The sequence below is a fragment of the Leguminivora glycinivorella genome, chromosome 25 (assembly GCF_023078275.1).
Source record: "Leguminivora glycinivorella isolate SPB_JAAS2020 chromosome 25, LegGlyc_1.1, whole genome shotgun sequence".
NCBI lineage: Eukaryota > Metazoa > Arthropoda > Insecta > Lepidoptera > Tortricidae > Leguminivora > Leguminivora glycinivorella.
In genome coordinates this window covers 3,291,457-3,316,381 of record NC_062995.1, presented here as the reverse complement: position 1 = coordinate 3,316,381, position 24,925 = coordinate 3,291,457, and the positions used below count along the sequence as shown (strand labels likewise).

General features: G+C 36.5%; 1 protein-coding gene across 5 annotated transcripts in view; it reads left to right on the top strand.

Annotated features, from left to right (window-relative positions):
- LOC125239332 (alpha-1,6-mannosyl-glycoprotein 2-beta-N-acetylglucosaminyltransferase) overlaps positions 1-24,925 on the top strand; it is a 90,384-nt gene that overhangs the window by 7,672 nt on the left and 57,787 nt on the right. For 2 of the 5 annotated variants that reach the window (XM_048146881.1, XM_048146879.1), the window contains exons 2-3: positions 15,610-15,773; positions 24,161-24,220. The exons of 1 other annotated variant lie outside the window; for it this stretch is intronic. In XM_048146881.1, coding sequence (XP_048002838.1) covers positions 15,668-15,773; positions 24,161-24,220 — 166 coding nt within the window. In that variant the 5' untranslated portion in view covers positions 15,610-15,667. The remainder of the gene's footprint in view (positions 1-15,609; positions 15,774-24,160; positions 24,221-24,925) is intronic. 2 more of the 5 variants (XM_048146883.1, XM_048146880.1) reach the window with 1 other exon arrangement.

Here is a 24,925-nt window from a genome sequence, read left to right as displayed (position 1 = left end):
TTTATAAAGACTTTCTAGGAAAATTGTTTTGAACTTGATAGGTTCAGTCGTTTTTGAGAAAAATACGGAAAAATACGGAACCCTACACTGAGCGTGGCCCGACACGCTCTTGGCCGGTTTTTTAAATTACATTCAGGCGGCGTGGCGCTGACGTCCGTTCCGCGTCGGCGGACATGCGTCTCTTGAGTGTGGACGGTCCCTAAAGGGGTAGCCAGTGCACATGAAACTACTCAAGTACCCCGTTCGGTGATGGGTTAAAAATTTCACCACCCAATTTCTTCCCGTAGGGTATCGTAGAAGTCGACTGGGGTATGGGTTAAATTGTGACAGTTTCAAAGCGATAAAATTCTATTTAACCCCCGACGCAAAAACGACGGGGTGTTATAAGTTTGACGTATCTGTCTGTCTAATGGAAAAGTGTGTGTCTGTTTGTTTTTCCATCTCTCACGGCAAAACCTTTATTCTTTACTATAGCGACCCGCCCCGGCTTCGCACGGGTACTATACTAAAGAAAAATCTCTGTACTTGTACCCGGTAACGGAGAACGAGGTCTTTAAAATTATACGTGGACTTAAGAAAACACATAGTACTGGGATAGATGAAATCCCATCGACTTTACTAAAATTGTGTGCCACTCAACTATCATTCCCGTTGTGTATATTAATTAATCAATCGTTTAATGAAGGGTGCTTTCCACAACAGCTAAAGATGTCACTAATTAAACCCATACACAAAAAAGGCAATGTTCTTGACGTCAACAACTATCGGCCAATAGCACTACTGCCCACTCTATCCAAAATTTTTGAGAAGTCAATGTGTACTAGAGTCTATAAATTCTTAGAGAAAAATGTTGCATTACATGACGACCAATATGGATTTAGGAAAAACAGATCTACTACCCTTGCAGTAAGCAAGTACACGCAAGAAATCATGGACATTATCAACAAAAAACCGGCCAAGAGCGTGTCGGGCCACGCTCAGTGTAGGGTTCCGTAGTTTTTCGTATTTTTCTCAAAAACTACTGAACCTATCAAGTTCAAAACAATTTTCCTAGAAAGTTTTTATAAAGTTCTACTTTTGTGATTTTTTTCATATTTTTTAAACATATGGTTCAAAAGTTAGAGGGGGGGGGACGCACTTTTTTTTCCTTTAGGAGCGATTATTTCCAAAAATATTAATATTATCAAAAAGCTATCTTAGGAAACCCTTATTCATTTTTAAATACCTATCCAACAATATATCACACGTAGGGGTTGGAATGAAAAAAAATATCAGCCCCCACTTTACATGTAGGGGGGGTACCCTAATAAAACATTTTTTTCCATTTTTTATTTTTGCACTTTGTTGACGTGATTGATATACATATTGGTACCAAATTTCAGCTTTCTAGTGCTTACGGTTACTGAGATTATCCGCGGACGGACGGACGGACGGACGGACAGACAGACATGGCGAAACTATAAGGGTTCCTAGTTGACTACGGAACCCTAAAAATGCGTTGCAGTAGGACTTCTGCTAGACCTCACCAAGGCATATGATAAAGTTTCACACAAAATTTTGCTTCAAAAACTATACGGATCAGGTATTAGGGGAATCGCTTACGACTGGTTCAAGTCATACCTAGACTACCGATCGCAGCTTGTACAGATTGAGTATCTCGACCCTTCGTCTGCCTGTTTGCAGACTGTCCGCAGTGATGTTAAGGAAGTAAGCGGATCTATCCCCCAAGGAAGCGTGCTTGGCTGCCTGCTTTTCTTAATATACATAAACGACCTTCCAAAAGAAATCGACGTTAAATGTACCCTATTTGCAGACGATGTTTCCCTCCTCTTTGAATTCAATAGCAATGACGATTTTAACGCGACATTAGCACAAACCTTAAATAAAATAAACCATTGGATGAATGACCACAATCTTAGCATAAATTCTGATAAAACAAAATTAATTCAGTTTTATCCTTACCAAAGAACCCCTTTACAACTAAATCTAACGCTAAACAACAAACAAATTGAAGAAGTAAATAATTTTAAACTTTTAGGTGTGACAATCGACAGCAATTTGAATTGGAAAGCCCATATTTTAGATATTAAATCCAAATTATCCCGATTCCAGTACGCATTATTCACACTTCGTAAATACTCGAATTTTGCTGCAGCACTTTCTGCGTACTATGCTTATGCACATTCTTGGCTGCGATACGGTATCGCAATGTGGGGTAATAGTACTGACGCACACGACTTGTTCGTAATGCAGAAAAGGTGTATACGCATATTAGTTAATAAATATAATAATGAAAGTTGCGAGCCTTACTTTTCAAATCATGGTATACTTACGTTACCATGCCTTTACATTTTTGAACTGGCTATGTTTGTAAAGAAAAATATGCATCTATTTCAAAAGCAGCAAAATGAACGTTTAAGAAATAAACTGCAACTGCAACTACCTGCACCGAAATTGGAACTATTCCGAAATAGCCCTCAATATGCTGCTGTAAAAATCTATAATCAACTTCCAAATTACATTAGGTCAGAGGAGAACGACAAAAGCTACGCAAATAAGTTGAAGACATTTCTTATCAATAAAAACTATTATACTGTTAAGGATTTTATGAATGATAATGATATGACATGAGCACTGATTAATTATACCTATTACTATTTTAATAAATATTATGAAATTGATTATCACATTCGGTACTATTTGTAATAATTAAAGTATGTTGCTAATAATAATGATGTTAGTATTTTAATAGTTATGTTCATATTTAAAATTTTATTCATTGTAATTCTTAATTAATTTTAATGATATACATGCACATAATTATGTATTAGCACATAAGTTAATTTTAAGATTTAAATTGCCATACCCATCTTGGGTCCATGAGGTACTGACTATTTCGCATGTAAAAAACATATTGTAATTACCATGGTGCAATAAAGAAAGAATAAAGAATAAACCTTCCTCTACAATCACTCTATCTATTAAAAAAACCGCATCAAAATCCGTTGCGTAGTTTTAAAGATTTAAGCATACATTAGGGACAGAGAAAGCGACTTTGTTTTATACTATGTAGTAAAGTGGAGATAGTTGAAGGGATGGAGAGTTACATAGGCTACTTTTTGTCTCTTTCTTACCCCCCACTTCTCTAAAACGGGGCGGTGGATGTTTGTATTGAGCATTCCGCTATTTTCGAATTTAGCGCGAGAGAAGCTGCGGGCAAAAGCTAGTAAATAAATAAAATATGTAACTAAAATGTACGATCCGAGATTTGAACCCGGGCCCGGGACAACATTCTCGCATGTTCTTACCGCTAGCTAGGCTACGCACGGTCGAACGTTCGATAATAGTTATTTGTTATACAAGGGGGCAAAGTTGTATTTTAACGCCGAGTGTGGAATTTAAAAACGAGCAAGTGAAAGGATTCTATAGTTGAACCACGAGCGAAGCGAGTGGTTCGAGAATAGAATCCTGAACTTGCGAGTTTTTTAACACACGAGAAGTAAATACATTTGCACCCGAGTGTAACACAAAACTTTTCCCCTCACTATAGCGAGGAAACTACAACGCAAAAAATGCGTTTATCACTGCTTCCAGTAGTTCCACAGGTGGTAAATCATCTCTATTACTAGATTCACCTCCTTTTATCAATTTTAAAGCAGTTAATTTGACTTTATTCAAGGTCAAATTACTTTACCCACTAGTGGATAAAATGCGTTTTTACCCGCTGGTATTAAAGGACAAAACACGTGTTTCCGAGCTAGTGAGGGGAAAATTATAATATTTTGTAAAATGATTCTAACCGGAAATAGCATGCTGCTACCGACATGCTAACATTAAGTACAAAACACGCAACGCCCTAGTTTTTACACAACATCGATGTGTATCTAAAGGGCTGGCTTTACGGCCAAGGCCAAGAGATGATATCTATCGTCAATCCATACTAATATTATAAATGGGAAAGTGTGTGTGTCTGTTTGTTTGTCCGTCTTTCACAGCAAAACGGAACGACGAATTGATGTGATTTCTTAAGTGAAGATAGTTGAAGGCATGGAGAGTGACATAGGCTACTTTTTGTCTCTTCCTAACCCCCCACTTTCCTAAAATGGGAACGAATTAAACTATTTTCTTCATACTACTTATCACACCTCGAACAGTGACGATCAAATATATGAAAGAGGCTCGTACGGCCTAGATCCGAATTTTACCTTAATACGCACACAGTCTAAGCTCCTGTAGGTGACCGCGTACCATGCTTGTGTGAGTGAGATATGACAGGTCGACTGGTCGCGTTCTTGACAGGGTAACTGTGAGGTAACCGAGAGGGGGTGGGCGGCACTTTCAGCGGGGAGCGGCCATACTGTACGATAGTAGTGATAGTAGGTACTCTTTGTTATACTGTGACTGAACTGTCACCGCGTACATCGGAATCAGCGCCCTCTTGACAATAGTCGTATATTTCTGACGCGGGCGCGGATCTAGACAATGAATATACACTTAACCGTGCAAACTATCGCTCGTTGGTCGTGGACGTGGCCTTGAGCGCACGGACGTCCGATCGAAATCTGGCTCGCTGGATATTTTGGTCAGCCGAAGCCACGTCCCGAAGACCGTGTGCATTGATCGGTCGCGGTCGCGCAACCGCGGACATCCACGTAGTATGTTCCTAGCTTTATTCCTAACAGTTCATAAGTCGTGAACGACACAACCCTATTTGGCGATGTGTTGTGTTGTGAATTTAAATCTTAGCGATAAGAACGTAATGCCGCAAAGATATGGATTATTAATTAGGACTGATAAAAGCACTTAATCTATAGCTATTACGAATTCGAGATTACGAATAACCTTGTGTTTGTTAAGTCCAATCTTACGGACTAATGGCAAAAAGTTTTAGGTAAAGTAAAATCCATAATCCTACGGACTAAATTGACAAATGGCTGACAGGTAAAGTGATACCAGGAACAGCAAAATAAAAATAGGGAAGGTATATGTCGATAACAATATATCGACAAGTTGTAAAGTACATACAACAGACAAGTTTAAATCAAGAATAAGTATATTAGTTTCAAATAAGAAGTACCCATTTTGGTTTGTTCTATGTATCTTCGAGGTAGTGGATGGATACCATGCGTTTTTACCCACTAGTTTTAAAACATAAAAAGGTTTCCGAGCCTGTAGGTAAAAAATCAAATACCATGTCCGACGATAATAAAGTATCCGTCACGCTATGGCAAGTATATCATGAATATCTATATAATTTTCGTATAATATTATTGCTGCTTTGAAATAAAAAAAATCTCTAATTAGGGGTCTACAGACCTTTTGATCTGTCGAAATCACAGAAAAAGTTGGTATATTGATTAGCCGATCAAATTGCCAATTTCATTGTCCCGTCTGGGTGCACCATAAATCTACGATGTAATAATAATTTTAATATCGATAAGAACGACACTGGCCAAACTGTGGCAACATTTGTTCACACTTACTTGTCAATTTGGTCCGTAGCTAATCTCCATAGTCCGTAGGATTATGGATTTTACTTTAATATCTACGCGCCATGTTGTGGAATTTCAATTTCATTAGGACTATTTTTAACCCCCGACGCAAAAACGACGGGGTGTTAAATAAGTTTGACGTGTCTGTTTGTCTGTGTGTGTGTGTGTGTGTGTGTGTATGTGTCTGTCTGTGGCATCGTAGCTCCCGAACGCATGAACCTACCTAGATTTAGTTATTTTTGTCTGAAAGCTGAGTTAGTCGGGAGTGTTCTTAACCATGTTTCATGAAAATCGGTCCACTATGTCGCGGTCGGGGGTTTTTCAAAATTTTAATTTTTTGGTTAGGTTATCTTCATACTATACAGAACTGTCACCGCATAAGTACATCAGAATCAGAATAACAGCGCCCTCTAGACAATCCTTATATCTTGATAATATATACAATCCGTACTAATAATTATTATAAATGGGAAAGTGTGTGTGTCTCTTTGTTTGTCCGCCTTTCACGGCAAAAGGAGGCGACGAATTGACGTGATTTTTTAAATGGAGATAGTTGAAGGGATGCAGGCTACTTTTTGTCTCTTTCTAACGCGAGCGAAGCCGCGGGCAAAATCTAGTATATAATATAATCCATATTATTTCCATATTAATATTATAAATGGGAAAGTGTGTGTGTCTCTTTGTTTGTCCGCCTTTCACGGCAAAACGGAGCGACGTATTGTCGTGATTTTTTAAGTGGAGATAGTTGAAGGGATGGACATAGGCTACTTTTTGTCTCTTTCTAACGCGAGCGAAGCCGCGGGCAAAATCTAGTATATAATATAATCCATATTATTTCCATATTAATATTATAAATGGGAAAGTGTGTGTGTCTTTGTTTGTCCGTCTTTCACGGCAAAACGAGGCGACGAATTGACTTGATTTTTTAAATGGAGATAGTTGAAGGGATGGAGAGTGACATAGGCTACTTTTTGTCTCTTTCTAACGCGAGCGAAGCCGCGGGCAAAATCTAGTATATAATATAATCCATATTAATATTATAAATGGGAAAGTGTGTGTGTCTCTTTGTTTGTCCGTCTTTCACGGCAAAAGGAGGCGACGATTGACGTGATTTTTTAACCGACTTCAAAAAAGGAGGAGGTTCTCAATTCGACTGAATGTTTTTTTTTATTTATTTTTTTATTTCTTTTTTGTATGTATGTTACTCGATAACTCCGAGAATTGTGGACCGATTTTCACAATTTTTTTTTTTGATCGTACGGGTATAACCCCGAGATGGTCCCATTGGCACCAAGTCGGGGTCTGATGATGGGATCCTGGAGAAATCGAGGAAACTCTTCAAATGTTATAGGCACATGTAATGTTTTTAGTGTATTTTTCAAAGGTACACCAGTATTTACGTCTGATGGTAATAATTTTATGTGGCTGAGCTGATGGAAGGTCAACTCCTCAATGGTTAGGAGTTAAAGGATAATTCTTTCACTAGTGTGCATATATTCGGACTGATACATATAATATCAATAGGAACCACTAAAAATCAACAAATAAATAAACTTTTTAACAAAAAATAAAACCGCCTTCAAAAATAAGCGCGTTACAAAACACGGAGAAACTAAAAAGCAAAAAATAATAAACCTTTGAATTCAGATTTCTTATCGTATTGCAATAATCTAAACATCCAAATTATAAACAAATCAATTATTTTTGGAGTCGGTACCAGCCTGTGTATGGCAGCAAACAGGCAATAGCAAGGCGACGAACAGGTCTGGTACCGACTACAAAAATAATTGATTTGTTTATAATTTGGATGTTTATTATTGCAATACGATAAGAAATCTGAATTCAAAGGTTTATTATTTTTTGCTTTTTAGTTTCTCCGTGTTTTGTAACGCGCTTATTTTTGAAGGCGGTTTTATTTTTTTAAATGGAGATAGTTGAAGGGATGGAGAGTGACATAGGCTACTTTTTGTTTCTTTCTAACGCGAGCGAAGCCGCGGGCAAAAGCTAGTAATATTGTAAATGGGAACGTGTGTGTGTCTTCAGTACAAATTCTGACACGCTCGGCCGCCATACAAATATTTTTTTTTTATGGGATAGGAGGCAAACGAGCAGACAGGTCGCCTGATGGTAAGCGATCACCGCCGCCCATGGACACCCGAAACACCAGAGGTGAAATGAGCTTGTTTCTTCCTAGTTCTGTGAGGTAACCGAGAGGGGGTGGGCGGCGCTTTAAGCGGGGAGTGGGAGTGGCCATCACAGAACTTAATTTAGATAGAAGAAACAAATTCATATATTTGTATAGGGGCCGAGCGTGTCAAATTTTGTACTGAAGTTGATTCTTGCCTGTAATTTTAAATATGTCTCAGGCTCTTGATTGTTCATAATTTTTGTTAGCCTAGGAACCATCCGGTCTTGCTACTACTGGGAAAATAACTTAATTCTATAACAGTACTTTTTATGTCACCAAAAATTAAGTTTGGTAATTTGAAATAGTTTTTTTAGTTAAGCCACCAAAATTTGTGACAAAAAACGTATAATAGAATAAAAAAAAAATTATTTTAATTCACTAAAAATCAGGCGAAAATGGAATCAGGACTTTTGTTTTAAATTCGACTACTTTAATTTATGACCTTTATAACACATTAAGAAACCACCTATTTTTGTGAATGATACTTCGTAGTAGCAAAAAGCGGACTAATTAAATCAGTTATGACACAAGCAATAAAAGGACAAGTGAAGTTATGGTTGTTTTGTATATACATTATGTGTTGAAACACTATGAAAACTGAAACCACCCCAAAAACAAGACGGATGTTCAATATTTTACTAGCTCGGAATAACATTCACGGCAAAAATTACATAAGCAAAAAAATGGAACAGACTTTTCGTTAGGATCATAATAAAGAAGAATAAAAATTAATCCACCTTTAAATGCTCGCCAAGAAGCGCTAAAACCACATACGTACGTACTGAAATAAGTATTTTCATATTCTTCTTGCCTACAAACTCTCTACCATTGACGATGTAATTTCCTGCATTATTTCAAAAGTGACTCATGTGTTCAACCGCATTTTCAATATATCATGGTATAATAATATATTTCGTCGCCACTACTATCGCTTCAATAGCTCAGGTTGTACTAGCGTAACGTAAAATGACGGACGGTCCTGATGTCGTGGGTTCGATCCCCGGCAGTCGAAATGAACTTTTTTTGGTTTTTATTTTTATTTTATTTTTCTTTTACCGCCTTTTTACCCCCTTTATTTAAAATATTGTTTTTTTTTTGTTGTATATAACATTTTATTTAATGCTGTGAGTAATTTAGGTACAGTCAAGATATTTAATTCCCTAGCCATTTTAAAATGTTATTAGACACATGTAATGCAATAAGGTCGAAAACTGTATTTCAGTATTAGTATTGATTGAAGGTAACCTAAGGTTCAACATCGTTCCTCCCCGCAACCGCAATACTCTGTCTTAGCTAACCATCGCTAGACGTTATGCCCTTGTAATAAGGATTACAAATGTACAGTGACAGTTGTCCGGTATGACTCATAGATTTATATATTATTAAGCTAGATTGAGTTGTTAGGCCAAAAAGTGTGTCCACATGAGAGGGTAAAGTTGGGGCTGGTGTCCCTCTCGCACTTATTGCCACTGTCAAAATTATTTGAATGACGTCATCACTGTCATTATTTAGGGATACCAGTCAATATTCAAAGTTACTACCAAATCTACTAATACCGAAATTAAAGGTTTTTTTAATTGCGCAAATCTTTGGTTTTATGGCTTCATAATAATGACTTACCAATTCGCTACAAGGTATTAATATCCTTGCCTCGATATAATACAAAAATAATTTAAGAAGTTTATTAACTTAGTTATCATACAGGTAAAAACACTACTACTATAGTAATCTCTTTAACACTGGTCACACGTGCGAGAGGGACACCAGCCCCAACTTTGACCCTCTCATGTGGATACACTTTTACTATCCTAATAAGAACGTTTTTCTGCACCGGTGATAAAGTTCAATTTATTATGGCAAAAAAAGTGTGAGCTCAGTCCCTATTGAAAGTCCATGGTATGACTCAATGAAAAATTGGCTAAATAGTAATCGGAAAACAAGCAAAAAGGGTAGAATATATTTCTATAAGTTATTTCGTTGGATTACATTACAAAATGAATGTATAATACTCGTTGTAATTGTAAAGATTTAAATAAATAATTTTATTAGTTCAAATTAATGACCGTCAAGGAACAAAAACTAATTGAGTCGCTATTAGACCGTTTTCACATTATCCGATCCGATAACGGATGTCGGAAGGATATCAATAGATGAATCCAAGATTCCGCCTGTAATGTATGGGATATCGGTCCGACATCCGATATCGGTTCGGATAATGCGAAAACGCACTTAGGTCTACATTTTACACTTTTGAAAACCAAGATTAATTAGAGTCAGTTGTATGGTCGGTATGTAGTGTAAATAAAAAGTCGAAAAGTAGTAGGTTCTTTCTATACTTTTTGCTATGTATTTTATATTTCAATAGGCAGGCTTCTGTACCCATATTACAGTACTTTCAATATGTGCTATCCTATAATTAAATTCGGACACTCGCGTAGACACTTCTAATATTATTTGAATGGCATTACCAACATTAAATCTCCTTTTGAAAATAAATTTTAAAGAATATCCCACTATCAGATCAGAGCCACTGGTATTTAATTTAAAACAAATGTCTATAATAAATAAATCCGATTAACCTTTGGGTTGTCTGCTGTCGAATTTAATTATTTTCATAGAAAATATTTTAATTTGTATCCTTCCAGCTCGAGATTCTTGGAAGCCCTGTAAATTTTTCTTTGTGACAACTAGATATGACATGTCAGGAAATTTACACATACATACATTACATACATTTATTGTAATAAACGTAGTACAAGTGACCAAGATAAAGATGATACAGTAGGGTATTTTTAAAGTTTATGTAATGAAGAAGTAAAATTGCGGCCTTTTTTAGGTATTTCTATACTTATTATATATTGGTAGCGGCTCCATTCGTTCAATATCCGTTCGCAATTCATTTTGACATTTAAGTCATTTGAGCATATTATGACAAAAGGTATTTTGATAAAGAGTTTTTAGTGTGTCACAGTTCTATTTGCAATTTTGATACTTAGGTCTTTATACACTAAGTTGGTTATGGCATGAACGATTTTTTTCCTAAGCAGATAAGAAGTTAACGTTATTAGCATCAACAAGAATGGTATAAATGCAATTTAGACCCAGGTTTTTAAAACATTTTTGTTATGAATTGTGCGTCCTTGTATTTAATGTCATTGCAGTAGCTTGTACTTATCAACTTATAATATAAATAAAACATTAAAAAAAATGAATTAAAAAAGCTGTAATATCCGCACCTACGTATGCGACGACTGAGATTTGAACCCGTGACCTGTGGCTTGTAAGTCTAACGATAATCGCCGGGGCTATACCTGGCCGTGACATATGGGTCGAAATTAGACTTTGCATAGCTTTCGCGTGTTTGTAACAAGCGTTGCTTCAACGATTCTGAAGAATGGAAGAATACATTTCACAAGATGACGGAGATCTGTCAAATGGTAGAAGAGAAAAACGTGAGATAGATGTATGTACTGACAAGTATATACTCTTTTCGACGACTGTCAAATCGCATGCCTAAAATAAATATGTAATTTTTTAAATTACTTTGGACTTTATTATCGGTGGGAAACGTCTGTTTTTAATCTACCTAAAATATTACTTATGTAGAAATAGGCATGTAATGAGGAGGAACACTCAAAGGATACGACAGATGGCGCCACCCTATTAGTCCGTGAGACGTGAGAGCGAGAAGCTGATAATTATGTTTTTTCTCTCTCACATATGAATGACAGTGACATGCCTAGACTCTTGCATAGGCGCCGCCTGGCGGGGTAAAATGTCAGTGTGCCTCCTCATTTACGTTAATGTGTAATAGAAGAACAGAATAAAAAGCATGCGACACGGCTCATCACCTACTCTCGGCCCAGTTTCACTGGCGTGGTGGTTTGCCATATGAATTCCTAAATGTAAGACACTAAGGTCCAAACCAAACCACGCAAAAAATGTAAATATATTATTAAATTAAAGTATTAAATAAAGGTCAAACTTATTGGGTGGATTATCATGCTGTTAATATTGTTAAATAGGGACAGTAAAAGTCAACCTCGTACTATTATCTGTTACTAATTTGCCCGGTCAAATATTTAGATTTTTTTATTTCCATATAAATATATTGGTGGTTTTTATATGCTAAATATCTGAAATATTATGTGCTATTCATTTCTGCTTAAAAATATCTGTTGTTATATTTGCTCTAGAGCACGTTAGAAAAAATTCAAAAATTCTATATCATTAAAAAAAGTCTTATTTCCCGTCATATATTTAGGTGGCTTCGGGTTGTAAACCTTAAAACTGATTTTTTTTTACATGTGTCCACCATTAAATTACTGTGAGGTATTTTGCCGAAAGAAAACGCTTATTTTTTGGGCGTAGTTTTTTTTAATATCTTCCATTCCAAACTATTGGTGGATTCGAAAATATAGGTTTTTTAAATTGCGATTAAACGCTGTATATGAAAAAAACTACTACTGTAGAATTATTTTCAAAAATATCGCACCGTTCTTAGGCTAATCGTCAATTCGTCGCTCCGTTTTGCCGTGAAAGACAGACAAACAAACAGACACACACACTTTCCCATTTATAATATTAAGTATGGATAAATAGTAGTAAAAAGTAAAGAAGGCATTCAAATTTAAATCTTCTCGTCTAAAGATTATATATTAAACTTATTTGGGACTGAAGTGATCGTTAAAGTTTGAGTATACGATAGATACCTATGTGGAAACGACGACATTCCAGCCTTGGGCTGGTAAAAGCAAAGTTCGTTGACCTTTTAATGTACCTAGTTGGGTAATAGTCGGGTAAGGGCTTACTGTACTGCACATAATAGACAACGCATAAATTATTAATGTATAATATACTAGCTTTCGCCCGCGGCTTCGCTGAATGCTCCATACAAACTTGCACCCCCCATTTTAGGGAAGTGGGGGGTCAGAAAGAGACAAAAAGTAGCCTATGTCACTCTCCATCCCTTCAACTATCTCCACTTAAAAAATCACGTCAATTCGTCGCTCCGTTTTGCCGTGAAAGACGGACAAACAAACAAACACACACTTTCCCGTTTATAATATTAGTATGGATACTATTTTAAGCAACCGAGCGCTTAATCATACCGTGTGTGGTATCAAATTAAAGGGCTTTGCGAGTAGTTTGCAAATATAGTATAACATATCATAGGACTTTTTCTACTTGGTCTAACAAAATATGAGAAAATGTCCAGAAGTGGTAATAATTGTGACGGTGAAGGCTCGTTATCAAAAAATTGCCAAAAATATATAATACAAATTTATAATCACTAACACGTAAGAGCAATTTTAGTAAATGTTTCAGATTAATTTAGTACGAAAATAATTTCGATGTGATGTAGATTTTCAAAGAAATTAAATATATCTATTTGACAACGGAAAGTATAGTATTTCACCGACTAAAACTATAAATTTAACATTAATTTGACGTTTTTCGCCACGGGGGGATTAAGTCATAAAAATTGTCAAAGTTATCCGTAAAAGACAGACATAAGTTAAGTAGCTATAGAGGTAATATCCACCATATATGTACTGTTTTAACTCCTGACGCAAAAACGACGGGGTGTCTGTCTGTCTGTGTGTAGTCTGTCGGTGGCATCGTAGCTCCCGAACGGATGAACCGATTTAGATTTAGTTTTTTTTTTGTTTGAAAGCTGAGTTAGTCGGGAGTGTTCTTAACCATGTTTCAAAACAGGTCCACTATGTCGCGGTCGGAAGTTTTTTCAAAATTTTAATTTTGTGGTTAGGTTATTAGTTTATTATCGACTTTATTAACAAAAAAATATAGTCGTAATCGTTTGAGGAGTAGGTACGTACAATGTTTTAATTATTTGCTAGTGTTACATACAGGAAACACCCGATAAATACTGGTTTTTAATTATGTATCTAAATTTCCTCAAAAAAAACCTGTTCATACGGAAAACGACATTAAAATGCACAGTTTATATAAATGACGAATTATAGGGAAAATTGGACGGTGTTATGGAATAGCGAACTAAGCGCCAAAATTCGAAAAAAAAGTTATGAATGCAGTTCGGATATAAATGTGATAATCTATAGTATTGACTATTTCTTTGTTGAAAAATCATGCTTACAGCCTTATTTTAAGGGGTAGAATCAAGCGACACGTTAAAATTTGTATGGCCCTGTGTACTAAGTCGTTACGTAAAAACGAATTGAACGCCAAATTTACTTTTACAAATTATAATAAGCGTATATTCTAAATCGCAAAATCGAGTTAAACGCCATAAAAATGTTATTAATTCGTTTTGGTTTAAAGTTTTGATTATTTATAAACGCAATATCGATTTAACCGCCCTAATAGTGTCGTTTAATTCGTTGTTACATATTTGAAATCGCAGGATATTTCGCTTAATGAGAACTAAGTATCAAGAGGTTTTGTTATATCATAATATCTTATGTGTGTAATCCTGGCTAGTACTAATGAATTATTATTAGTTACAATGCCAATTTTGCCATATATGCTGATTTTTTTGACATTTATTAAAAAAAGTTGATTGGAGAACAAAACTAAATTGTTAGACGGATTAGTCCTAATCATTGTGGAGGAAAACATTGTTGTTGATTTATTTACAATGGCACTATTTACTCAAATATATGGAATTTTATTTTATTCCAGTATTCACTTTACCTCTAACAATTTGCATTAAAGAATCAAGCGACAAAATATGTCTCATAGTACGCTACGACGAAATAAATTAACCTCATCCCAGTATTAGTTCAATAAAGAATCAAGCGGAAAAACGTTAATAACTTCGAAACTTGAATAGGTATGGTGTTATTTTTTTTATCTATTTAAATTATGAACACTTTTATAGGTTCAATGTCAAAATTAACTTTTTTACTTTATAAATGAACTTACAACAACTGATTCAAATTTCAAATCTTTCTAGCTCATTTTCTCGATTTCAACTAACTGTCGCTTGATCGCTTATTCCATAACACTGTCCAATTACGGTATCCTTATTAGTTGCTACAATGTCAACTGTCGCAAGTCTATTTCCACCAATTATATTGTAGAATCCTAGGGCTTATTTGATGGTGGAGGTAATAGTTATTTGTTATACAAGGGGGCAAAGTTGTATTTTAACGCCGGGTGTGGAATTGAAAAACGAGCAAGGGAAAGGATTCTATAGTTGAACCACGAGCGAAGCGAGTGGTTCGAGAATAGAATCCTGAACTTGCTAGTTTTTTAACACACGTGAAGTAAAATACATTTGCACCCGAGTGTAACACAAAATTTTTCCCCTCACTGTAGCGAGGAAACTACAACGCAAAAAATGCGTTTATCACTGCTCCCAGTAGTTCCACAGGTGGTAAATCATCTTTATTACTAGATTCACCTACTTATATCCATTTTAAAGCAGTTAATTTGACTTTATTCAAGGTCAAATTACTTTACCCACTAGTGGATAAAATGCGTTTTTACCCGCTGGTATTAAAGGACAAAACACGTGTTTCCGAGCTAGTGAGGGGAAAAAGTTATAACTTCTTATAATATATGATAAAGATAAAACAATTCTCACGAATTGGGTTTTTGAAATTTCTCTGTAAGCAGGTATTATTAAGATTAAAACTTTTACGTTTTTTTTTTTGGTAAACGGGCATTTTTTTCTCTTGTCTGTTTTACTTTTTTTTCCACATGTGGGATTTTTTGTACTTTTCCACTGAGTTACAATTTCTCACACAAGTTTTTTGATCGTAATTCAGAGGAGGGCAAAAATATGTATGGAAAATTGGGTCATTTTTTTGTCTCCTAATAGAATCTAAGTTCATGATTCTAAGTAGAAAAAGTGCAATAAATTCCAAGAATAAAAAAAGTGAAATCGACATCAAAATAAAAATATGCCTAAACGTCAAACTGAACGGAACCATATTGTTACAGAATCAAAATGGCGGCCGCCGCCATCTTGTCGACGTGAGCTCCAATTCCGAAATGTACGATGCCGCGGCTAAAGTATGCGACCTTCCTCCGAGTGCTGGTCATCCTGGGGCTGTTCTGCGTGTGGCTCCAGATCATGGTGTCCAGCGGGCTGGAGAGGGACGGAGGTATGTCTGTCTCTATCCTGTCAGCTACTACACAGGCCTTCGTGAGTGAGCAGGAACCCCTGATTGTTACACACCATGGATATTATGGTAAACAGCGCACTGGAGAGGGACAGAGGTATGTCTGTCTCTTTCTTATCAGCTAGTACACATACAGACCTTCGTGAGTGAGAAGGAACACCTGATTGTTCTGTACTATGGATACTATGGTATCCAGCGTATGTTTGTCTCTTTCCTGGCTGTCCTGCCTGTGGCCTCAAAACTTTGTGTCTATTCTCTATCCAATATCCAGGGCAAGAAAGAACTACGTTTGTATGAAAAACTAGTTTTAACTTTGCTATTGGTTTTGAGTTAGAATTGGTTGACAGTCCATTCGCATATTTTTTGTATGGGAATTTCCATAGACTTCCGCTGTATGACGTTAACCTCGTAAGGCTCAATGTACATTACAATGTACATAGTTGTTGCAATCTAATTTAAATCCTCCATTAACCAAATAAAGTGAAATTTCCATTGTTACATTACTTTTTGAAACAAACGAAATTCTCACCAATTTATTTATATAACAAGGTTCAAATTCAAAATGGGAAAACTAACTATGGGCCCTACGATACGAGGTGTGTCTGCTGACGCAGCCCCTTAATACACCCTGTTTTTATTGAATTCCGTTAACTTTAAGGGAAGATTCTTTAGTTCAAATAAAATCAATTTCTCTAAGAAACTAGCCTCTTAACTCTTATTATGGTTATCGAATTATTAAAAAAAAAAATACTGAACACGTGTGTGGCATCCCTTACCACTTCCTAATGTTATTTGTTTTGATATGTGCCGTCTAACACTTGGCAATGACTTTAATGTTATGATTAAGGTCCTCTCACACTAATTAATCCATTTATTAATTATTATGTAGGGAAACGAAAAAATATTTTTTCTTCCGAATTTAACAAAAAGCGATATACGGGGTGGTTCCTGATGATGAACCTAACTGCGTGTCGAATTTAACGGAAAACAAAAAAAAAACACGGTGTATAAATTAATATGTATCGCGAATATTAACATAAATTCGTACTTATTGGCAGATGAAGCATAAGGACCGTTAAGGCACAGAAAATCACATATCCATTACTAGCTAGTAGTAATAGAATGCAGAAAAACAGTTACTCAATAACCGTGCCATTCACGATGTCGCCCGCATATGACAAACCTAGGGTTGCTAATAGAAAAAAAAAACAAATGTTTTTTTTTTCAGAACTATGAAAAAAAAACCCAAGCACCATTGTTTTTTTTTCTAAATGTGGATTTTTTTCAGATGAACGAATAATTCGACAATAACGGTTTTAGTGAGTTGAGACGTGTTTCAATAACAATAACGTACATTTTAATTCGATTAACATTCAGTATACAAACGTTTATTGGGGAATCCCCGATGCGGCTTGCAGCGTGGAGTGGCAACAGTAAATAGTAATAACTACCATCTACAGATTTCGTAAATGTTACTTTTATAAGACCAGAAATTAAAGGTTAAATTATTTATTGGACAAAAATAACACTAAATATTTTACAACCCATTATCCGCAACGCAGGCTTCGTCATGAGGTTACAGCCTTAAATCAGCAACAGGCATCGTCCTTACACACAAACAATAAAGCTATCCGCAACAGGCTTCGTCATTTACCCATATGTGGGTTATTGCAACAACAACATACGCGCAAACTAACTAGGACCCGCCCGAGTCGTACCGGGCCCAAAGGTTCCCATCACACTAGCAGCATGTCCACGCTGTATAGCCAATGAAATCCCCTGCACCAGATACGACCCGGAACGCGGATCGCAGCCCCTATCCCTAAGTCGGCGACCAAGTTCCCTAACAAAGGCTTTAGCCTCAGTTCCCCAGGGTCCCGCCGTCTCCACAGCAAGTGGCACAAATTTGTACATTGCTTCCAGGGCGCTGTACTTTGCGTGCTAAATTAAAGTTATTTGATGAAATTTCGTACTTTAGAAAAAAAACATCCAGAAAAAAAACAGTTTTTTTTTCACAGTTTGTTTTCATGTTTTTTTTAAGCCAGAAAAACAATTTAAAGCCTATGCCGTGTCCCACTGCTGGGCAAAGGCCCTTCGATTTCCACTCGTCCCGGTTATGAGCGGTCTCCGGCCAATCGCTGAGATACACGTCCAGGTCGTCCCGCCATCTCCGCCTGGGCCTGCCAGATCCCCGCCCGTCTTGCGGCACCCATACGGTGGCTATTTTAGCCCACCTCTGTGGGAGCATACGGCAGACATGGCCTGCCCAGTCCCATTTCAGTTTGTCAAGCCAGAAAAAAAAAGGTTTTTTTGCAACCCTAGACAAACCTCACCTTTAATCTCACGCCAAGGCACGCGTCTTCGTGGATGGCATGATCCATCGATTGGATGACATTAATGCAAACGACGTACACTTATAAATATTAATAGGTCTTTGTTTCTAAGGTTAACTGTTTACATGCTTGTCACGATGTTAATGAATGTAGTGGCTCTCGATTCCACATGTTTTGAAAGCTGTGACATAGCATTGTCAGATGTGACAGAGGCGGCAAAAAAATTTACAAATCAAATATAGTGGAAATATTGTAAGTTTTAAGCAACCCTAATGTTAAACCCTATAATATAAACCATAGAACTAGGCGAACTGTTTCGACCAAATCGGGGAATTTTTTTTATTTTGAGTCTCACTGTCACTAAAATACCGGTTGAAAACGGTGAATTGCCTATTATTTTCAGTGACAATTTTCTGAATTCGAACGCCGTGAGACTCAAAAATCGGCCCCCAGGTCAGAAGTACTTGAAAGTCTTGAAACCGACCGACCGACTTGAAAAGTTGGTTTGTCAGGATCGTAGCAAATGGAAAATCCGTGATCTGTGCTACCGCTCTGGGAAACAGGCGTGATTGTAGAATGTATATATTTAAGTAGATATCCGTTATTTGAGAAAAATCCAAAAAAGATCGACGGTTATGTATTGTGGCCTATTTCCCTAGTTAAAAAGCAGACATTTTCCGACACAGTTAATAAATCAAATTGACCCGTATTATAAATCTTATACTTTTAAACGAGCAATTCTTGTATATTTATTTATTTATATATATATTTATTTACACTGACGATCTCGGAAACCGCTCTAACGATTTCGCAGAAATTTGTTATGTGGGGGTTTTTGGGGGTGAAAAATCGGTCTAACTTATCCTTAGGTCCCGGAAAACGCGAATTTTCGAGTTTTCATGCGTTTTTCTTCGCGCGCCATCTCGTGTGCAGTAGTTGTACTGTTAAGACAGAATTCTTTCGGTCGATGTAAGTACTATTTATTGCAAACACTAGATGGCGACACAGGTCAAGGCTAAAACGAATAGAAAATACACTATTTGAGTTTTTGTGGCGAAATGCGCGCCATCTCGTGTGGAGTAGTTGTGTTGTTAAGGCTGAGAATTCTTTCGCTCGATGTAGGTACTATTTATTTTTGAACTAGATGGCGACACATGTCAAGGATACGAAACAGAACCGAGCGAAGCTCGGTTGCCCAGATATTTAATTTAAAACATCAAACTGACCGTCCCCTGACAGTTTTCCAATTAACCTGAAAGTGCCGCGGCAATGAAAATGACTCATTACTGTGACAACCTTGGTAATGTCATTTATCATTCATTTATCATTTATTTAATCCTTATATTAACACTTACAGTCTAGCTACACATGTTAAAGGAGTGTGTGTACAATAGACAATGTGTACAATAGACGGTGTATGTACATATTGTACATGTGCGTATGTGTACAGCTCTATTGTTACTAGCTCATCACGTCACGCTGTTCTGAATTCCTGATTATATCTGTAAATTGAAAATATTATTACAGTACATATACCTATGAAGCCTGACTAGAAATACGACTACTGTTAGACGCTGCGCTGCAGTAGCGAAAATGCTAAAATGGAAAAGAGCCGCACCCCTTTTAATTTGAGAATTTTAGTTAAATAAACTAGTACAGTGTAATTAATTACATTTATCGAAAAACAAATTACCAATCAGAACAACTCAGTTAAAAATCTCTCTGTTTCCTCCTTCAAAACTTAATCAATCGTAACGAAATTTGTGAATCTGAATAACAATGAAATAATCTGTGTCGGACCGTTTAGTTTTTTTTGGCTAATTGTTACCAATTTTGAATACCACAACTTTTTTTGCGCCATAATCAATAAGGCCGTTTTTGGAAATTTTTGACGGGCTCTAGCGTCTTTAAAAATAACAATATCAAAAAAATCTAAATGGTCCGACACAGATAAAAATAATAATAATCTGTGTTGAGAAAATCATTGCTCTATCTTCAAAAACCATGTTATTATGTTGTATGTGCTAGACCGCCAGCTGTACTTAATAACGCAGAAATTGTCAGTGTCAATATTCACAGTATAATAAAGAGTACTATCGTACAGTATGGCCACTCTCGCTGCCCGCTGAAAGTGCCGCCCACCCCCTCTCGGTTACCTCACAGTTACCGCTTGTCAAAAACGCGAACAGTCGACCTGTCATATTTCACTCACGCAAGCTTAGTACGCGTTCACCTACACTAGCTTAGACTGTGTGCTAGGAACGCGCCTCTTTCATATATTTGATCGCCAGTGTCCGAGGTGTGGTTTAACACTTCTGCTGCTAGCTGGAACTACCTATAACTAATGCATTTGTAACATTTTTCCTTCAACTGTATGTTAATGAGAGAATAATTAACATAAATTGTCTCAAGGCCAGTGAGTATTGGTAGACTAACGGTTATTGTTGCTCTGATGTCCTTTCATCCTTATTAGTTACAAAAATACATAAAGCCTGAGGGGCCCATTTCTCATAACTGAAAGTTACAAGTTACAAGCGGAAGTATTTTTCCAACTTGTCATATTAGACATTGACAACCACTTGATAATTAGTAACTTGTAGCTTCGAGAAATGGGCCCCAGGGGCCCGTTTCTCGAAAGGTAGAGTCGACTACAAAGAGATGTATCCACTTTTTAACTTTATTGCATTGTAATAAGGTGAAAAAGTGGTACATATCTTTCTAGTCGACTGTACAAGCCTTGTATTACAAGTGTGTTTCCATGACAACCCATACGATTTGACAGTTCGCGCACTTGTAATACAAGGATTGTACCTTTCGAGAAACGGGCCCAGGGGCCCATTTCTCATAACTGAAAGTTACAAGTTACAAGCGGAAGTCTCTTTCCAACTTGTCATATTAGACATAGACAACCACTTGAAAATTGTAACTTGTAGCTTCGAGAAATGGGCCACAGGGGCCTATTTCTCATAACTCATAACTGAAAGTTTTAAGCGGAAGTCTCTTTCCAACTTGTCATATTAGACATTGACAACCACTTGTAAATTGTAACTTGTAGCTTCGAGAAATGGGCCACAGGGGCCTATTTCTCATAACTCATAACTGAAAGTTTTAAGCGGAAGTCTCTTTCCAACTTGTCATATTAGACATTGACAACCACTTGTAAATTGTAACTTGTAGCTTCGAGAATAGAAATAGGCCACACGGGCCCATTTCTCAAAAGTGAAAGTTACAAGTTACAAGCGTTAACAATTCAGCTCAACATTAAATTCCCGCAATGTAATGAAATTGCGAGCATCGAGTTATTGTAACTTGTAAATGGGCCTTTATACTAACGAGCGGGCGTTGTCATACCAACTATTATATATTCTGTGGTCATACTAACACTTGCTATTCAGCGAGGGAATGCTGCCAGCATCTTTGGCACAATGCCGCAGGAGGAGTTTTAGATGTATTCAGTCGGTAGTGACCCTACCTGCTACGCGGCGGTCCCGGGTTCGAATCCCGGTAAGGGCATTTATGAGTCATGGATGTTTTCTATGTATATAAGTATTTATATATATTATATAATTATATCGTTGTCTGAGTACCCACAACACAAGCCTTCTTGAGCTTACCGTGGGCCTCAGTCAATCTGTGTAAGAATGTCCTATAATATTTATTTATTTATTTTAGTTTAGATTAGTTTTTAATTTAATTTTAAGTTGTTTTATTATTTTTTAGAGTTAGCTTATTATTTATTTGTTATTTAAGTTTTATTACCTTAATAAAGATTTGGTACAAATCTTTGACGTCTTCAAATGTCCATAATCCGTATAAGATGATGTTATTGATGTTTTGCATTATGCATATAAATAGTTACGTAATTTAGATGATAATGCAATAATAACATTATGGAAAACAGAAATAGGAAATGTAAAACAACGTCGTAGTTTAGAATTTAGAATAGTTCAAATGTATTTCCAAATAATGAATGTCTGTTTTGGCATAAGAATATAATATATCGTCACTACTTTAAAAAAAACTTGTATCTTCGTCTGTCAATGAAAAGAAAATTGTAAGTATGTATGCATATAGACTTACTGCGTTTTAACTTTGAGGAGCAGCGTGAGATACGAGATTTTTTAATAGTGACGATATGTCTATAAGATAATTTACCGTATAATTATATTCATGGATTATATATAGAAGAAACAAGTTCTCTATATTATTAAATGGGAAAGTGTGTGTCTGTTTGTTTGTCCTTTCGCGGCAAAACGGAGCGACGAATTGACGTGATTTTTGAAGTGGAGATAGTTGAAGGGATGGAGAGTGACATAGGCTACTTTATGTCTCTTTCTAACGCGAGCGAAGCCGCGGGCAAAAGCTAGTTTGTTATAAGTTTGTCGTGTTAGGACACGAGTAAATTTCGTCATTATGGTAATCGTTATTTGAAACCTTTTACTTGAAAACGTCACTAATGCATGTACAGGCCTGTTTTTTGAGCACTTTTCTTTTTATTTATAGTAAGGTCTATGTGGAAACCTTCCACCTTGACGTTATAGACGGTCAACCAAATATTGGCACTAAAAATAACTACAAATTTGAATAAATATAGGACTCAGCAGCTAATAATCTTCATAAAACGCGTGCCTTCCTAAACCTTGGCGCTGGCGGAATCATCGACGAACCATGACACTTAAATACAAAGCTTTTCAGTCGAGTACCATGTTTAGGCCACGAGGCTTGCTGAGTGGCCTAATAGTACGGTACGAGAGTGAAAAGCTTAGTTATATCACGATTATTGTCTTCGGGTTACCGCGATAGTTACTCATGAAATAAAACTATGGAAACGGATTAAATCGCGTATAATGAATTTAAAATACATCCCGACGTTTCGAACTCTTTACAGCGTTCGTGGTCAACGATTATATAAAATATCACGATTGTATTAGAAGGTGACTGTGGGATATGGGTTAAATTGTGGCGTAGGCGAGAGGCTGGCAACCTGTCACTGCAATGTCACAGTTTCGTTTTCTTTCAACCCCTTATTTGCCAAGAGTGGCACTGAAGCTTTAGTAGTTTCATGTGCTCTGCCTACCCCTTTATGGGATACAGGCGTGATTGTATGTATGTATGTATGTATGTATAAAATACTATTGAAAACTTTAGCAGGTTCAAATCCCATTGAAAATATGTATTTCGCGCCTTTTGAGTGCTAAGACTTGGTTGACCGCCTATAAAAACTATGTTTTTGCATGTGTAGCATTAGTAGGCCAATCAAATTCGATTTTTTTCCAAAAGGAAAGGCGAGGAAGTAATTTTAGTATTTTTTGTCCTAAATGTGTGTAATATTCTAATGTTAGAAAAATGTATCTTGCCTAGAATGTATTTAAAAATATTCTAAGCGGGTTACTAACATGTTAAGACGATATATGTGAGTGTGTTTAGTAAAACGTCCCACTTTGTGGGTTACCATTGAGGCGAGATTTACTTGTATCTTTATATGAATAAACTGACAAAGCGGTTTTATAGCAATCGACAAAGTGGGACGTTTTTCCGTGCACACTCACATATGAGCCGTGCTCTCGACGCGTAAAGGCAGGGTCGCTACTCTTGAAAAAGATCCTCGGAAATGGATCGAAACATGTCGAGCGTTATATACCTATAGAGTATAGACATAACACGTGAGTAACCCGCTTAAAATGTTTTAAATATGTTTTGAGTCTCACGGGAGTTTTATAAGGTACAGCGGAGCCAATCTCGACTCGGGGCAATTCTAACTAATCCATTTTTCCATTATTACACTATGATGTTGAGTTCTACATGTATCCACTGAACACGCCTACCATATATAACCGGTGGACACTATTTAATAATGAAAACATTTTAAAACATGGAAAACATGGATCAGTTACATTTGGCCCCCAGTGTGGATTTGCCCCGCTGTACCTTAGTTAAAATTACCTAAAATGTATTCAAAGCGCTTTAGATCTTAATTTAATTGGCCTATATTTTGCAACATTTTACTAATTTTGACAATAATCTACTAATTTTCAGATTCCTCTAGCGGAGTAAACGTAGTAGATAGTGAGACTGTATTAGTAACAACAGAAAGAGGTTTTTTTATTTATTTCTTATACATGTTTTTTGTTTTGCTTGGTGGAGGACATATTTACATACAAAGAGAAAGCTGGAAAATTATATTTTTATAATCCATCCATACTTATCCATACTATCCATACTAGTATTATAAATGTGAAAGTGTGTGTGTCTGTTTGTTTGTCCGTCTTTCACGGCAAAACGGAGCGTCGAATTGACGTGATTTTTTAAGTGAAGATAGTTGAAGGGATGGAGAGTTACATAGGCTACTTTTTGTCTCCTCCTACTTAACCCCCCATTTCTTTAAAATGGGGGCTGGAAGTTTGTATGGAGCATTCCGTATTTCCGAATTCAACGCGAGCGAAACTGCGGGCAAGAGCTAGCAATGTATAAATAATATATTTTTTATGCAGTATAGACGTTTTAAAATCTTCACAATTAAATCTATAATTTCCATTGTTAAAATTCTGCATAATACCTTTACTTCATAATGTTTTATCTATTTTCCATTGAATGGTTTCGGCTAAAATACAAAAACACTATTGTTTTGCATGCATTTATGTACTAAAAGCACTGGTCCCACCGCGAGCTAGTAAGCTATGAGCTATATGCTATAAAAACGAACAAAAGATAAGCACTCCCGCGCGTGCAAATAAAAGAGACACGGCGATATTGATAGCTCACCGCTGGGCGAGTAACTATAAACATCGCCGTGTCTCTTTT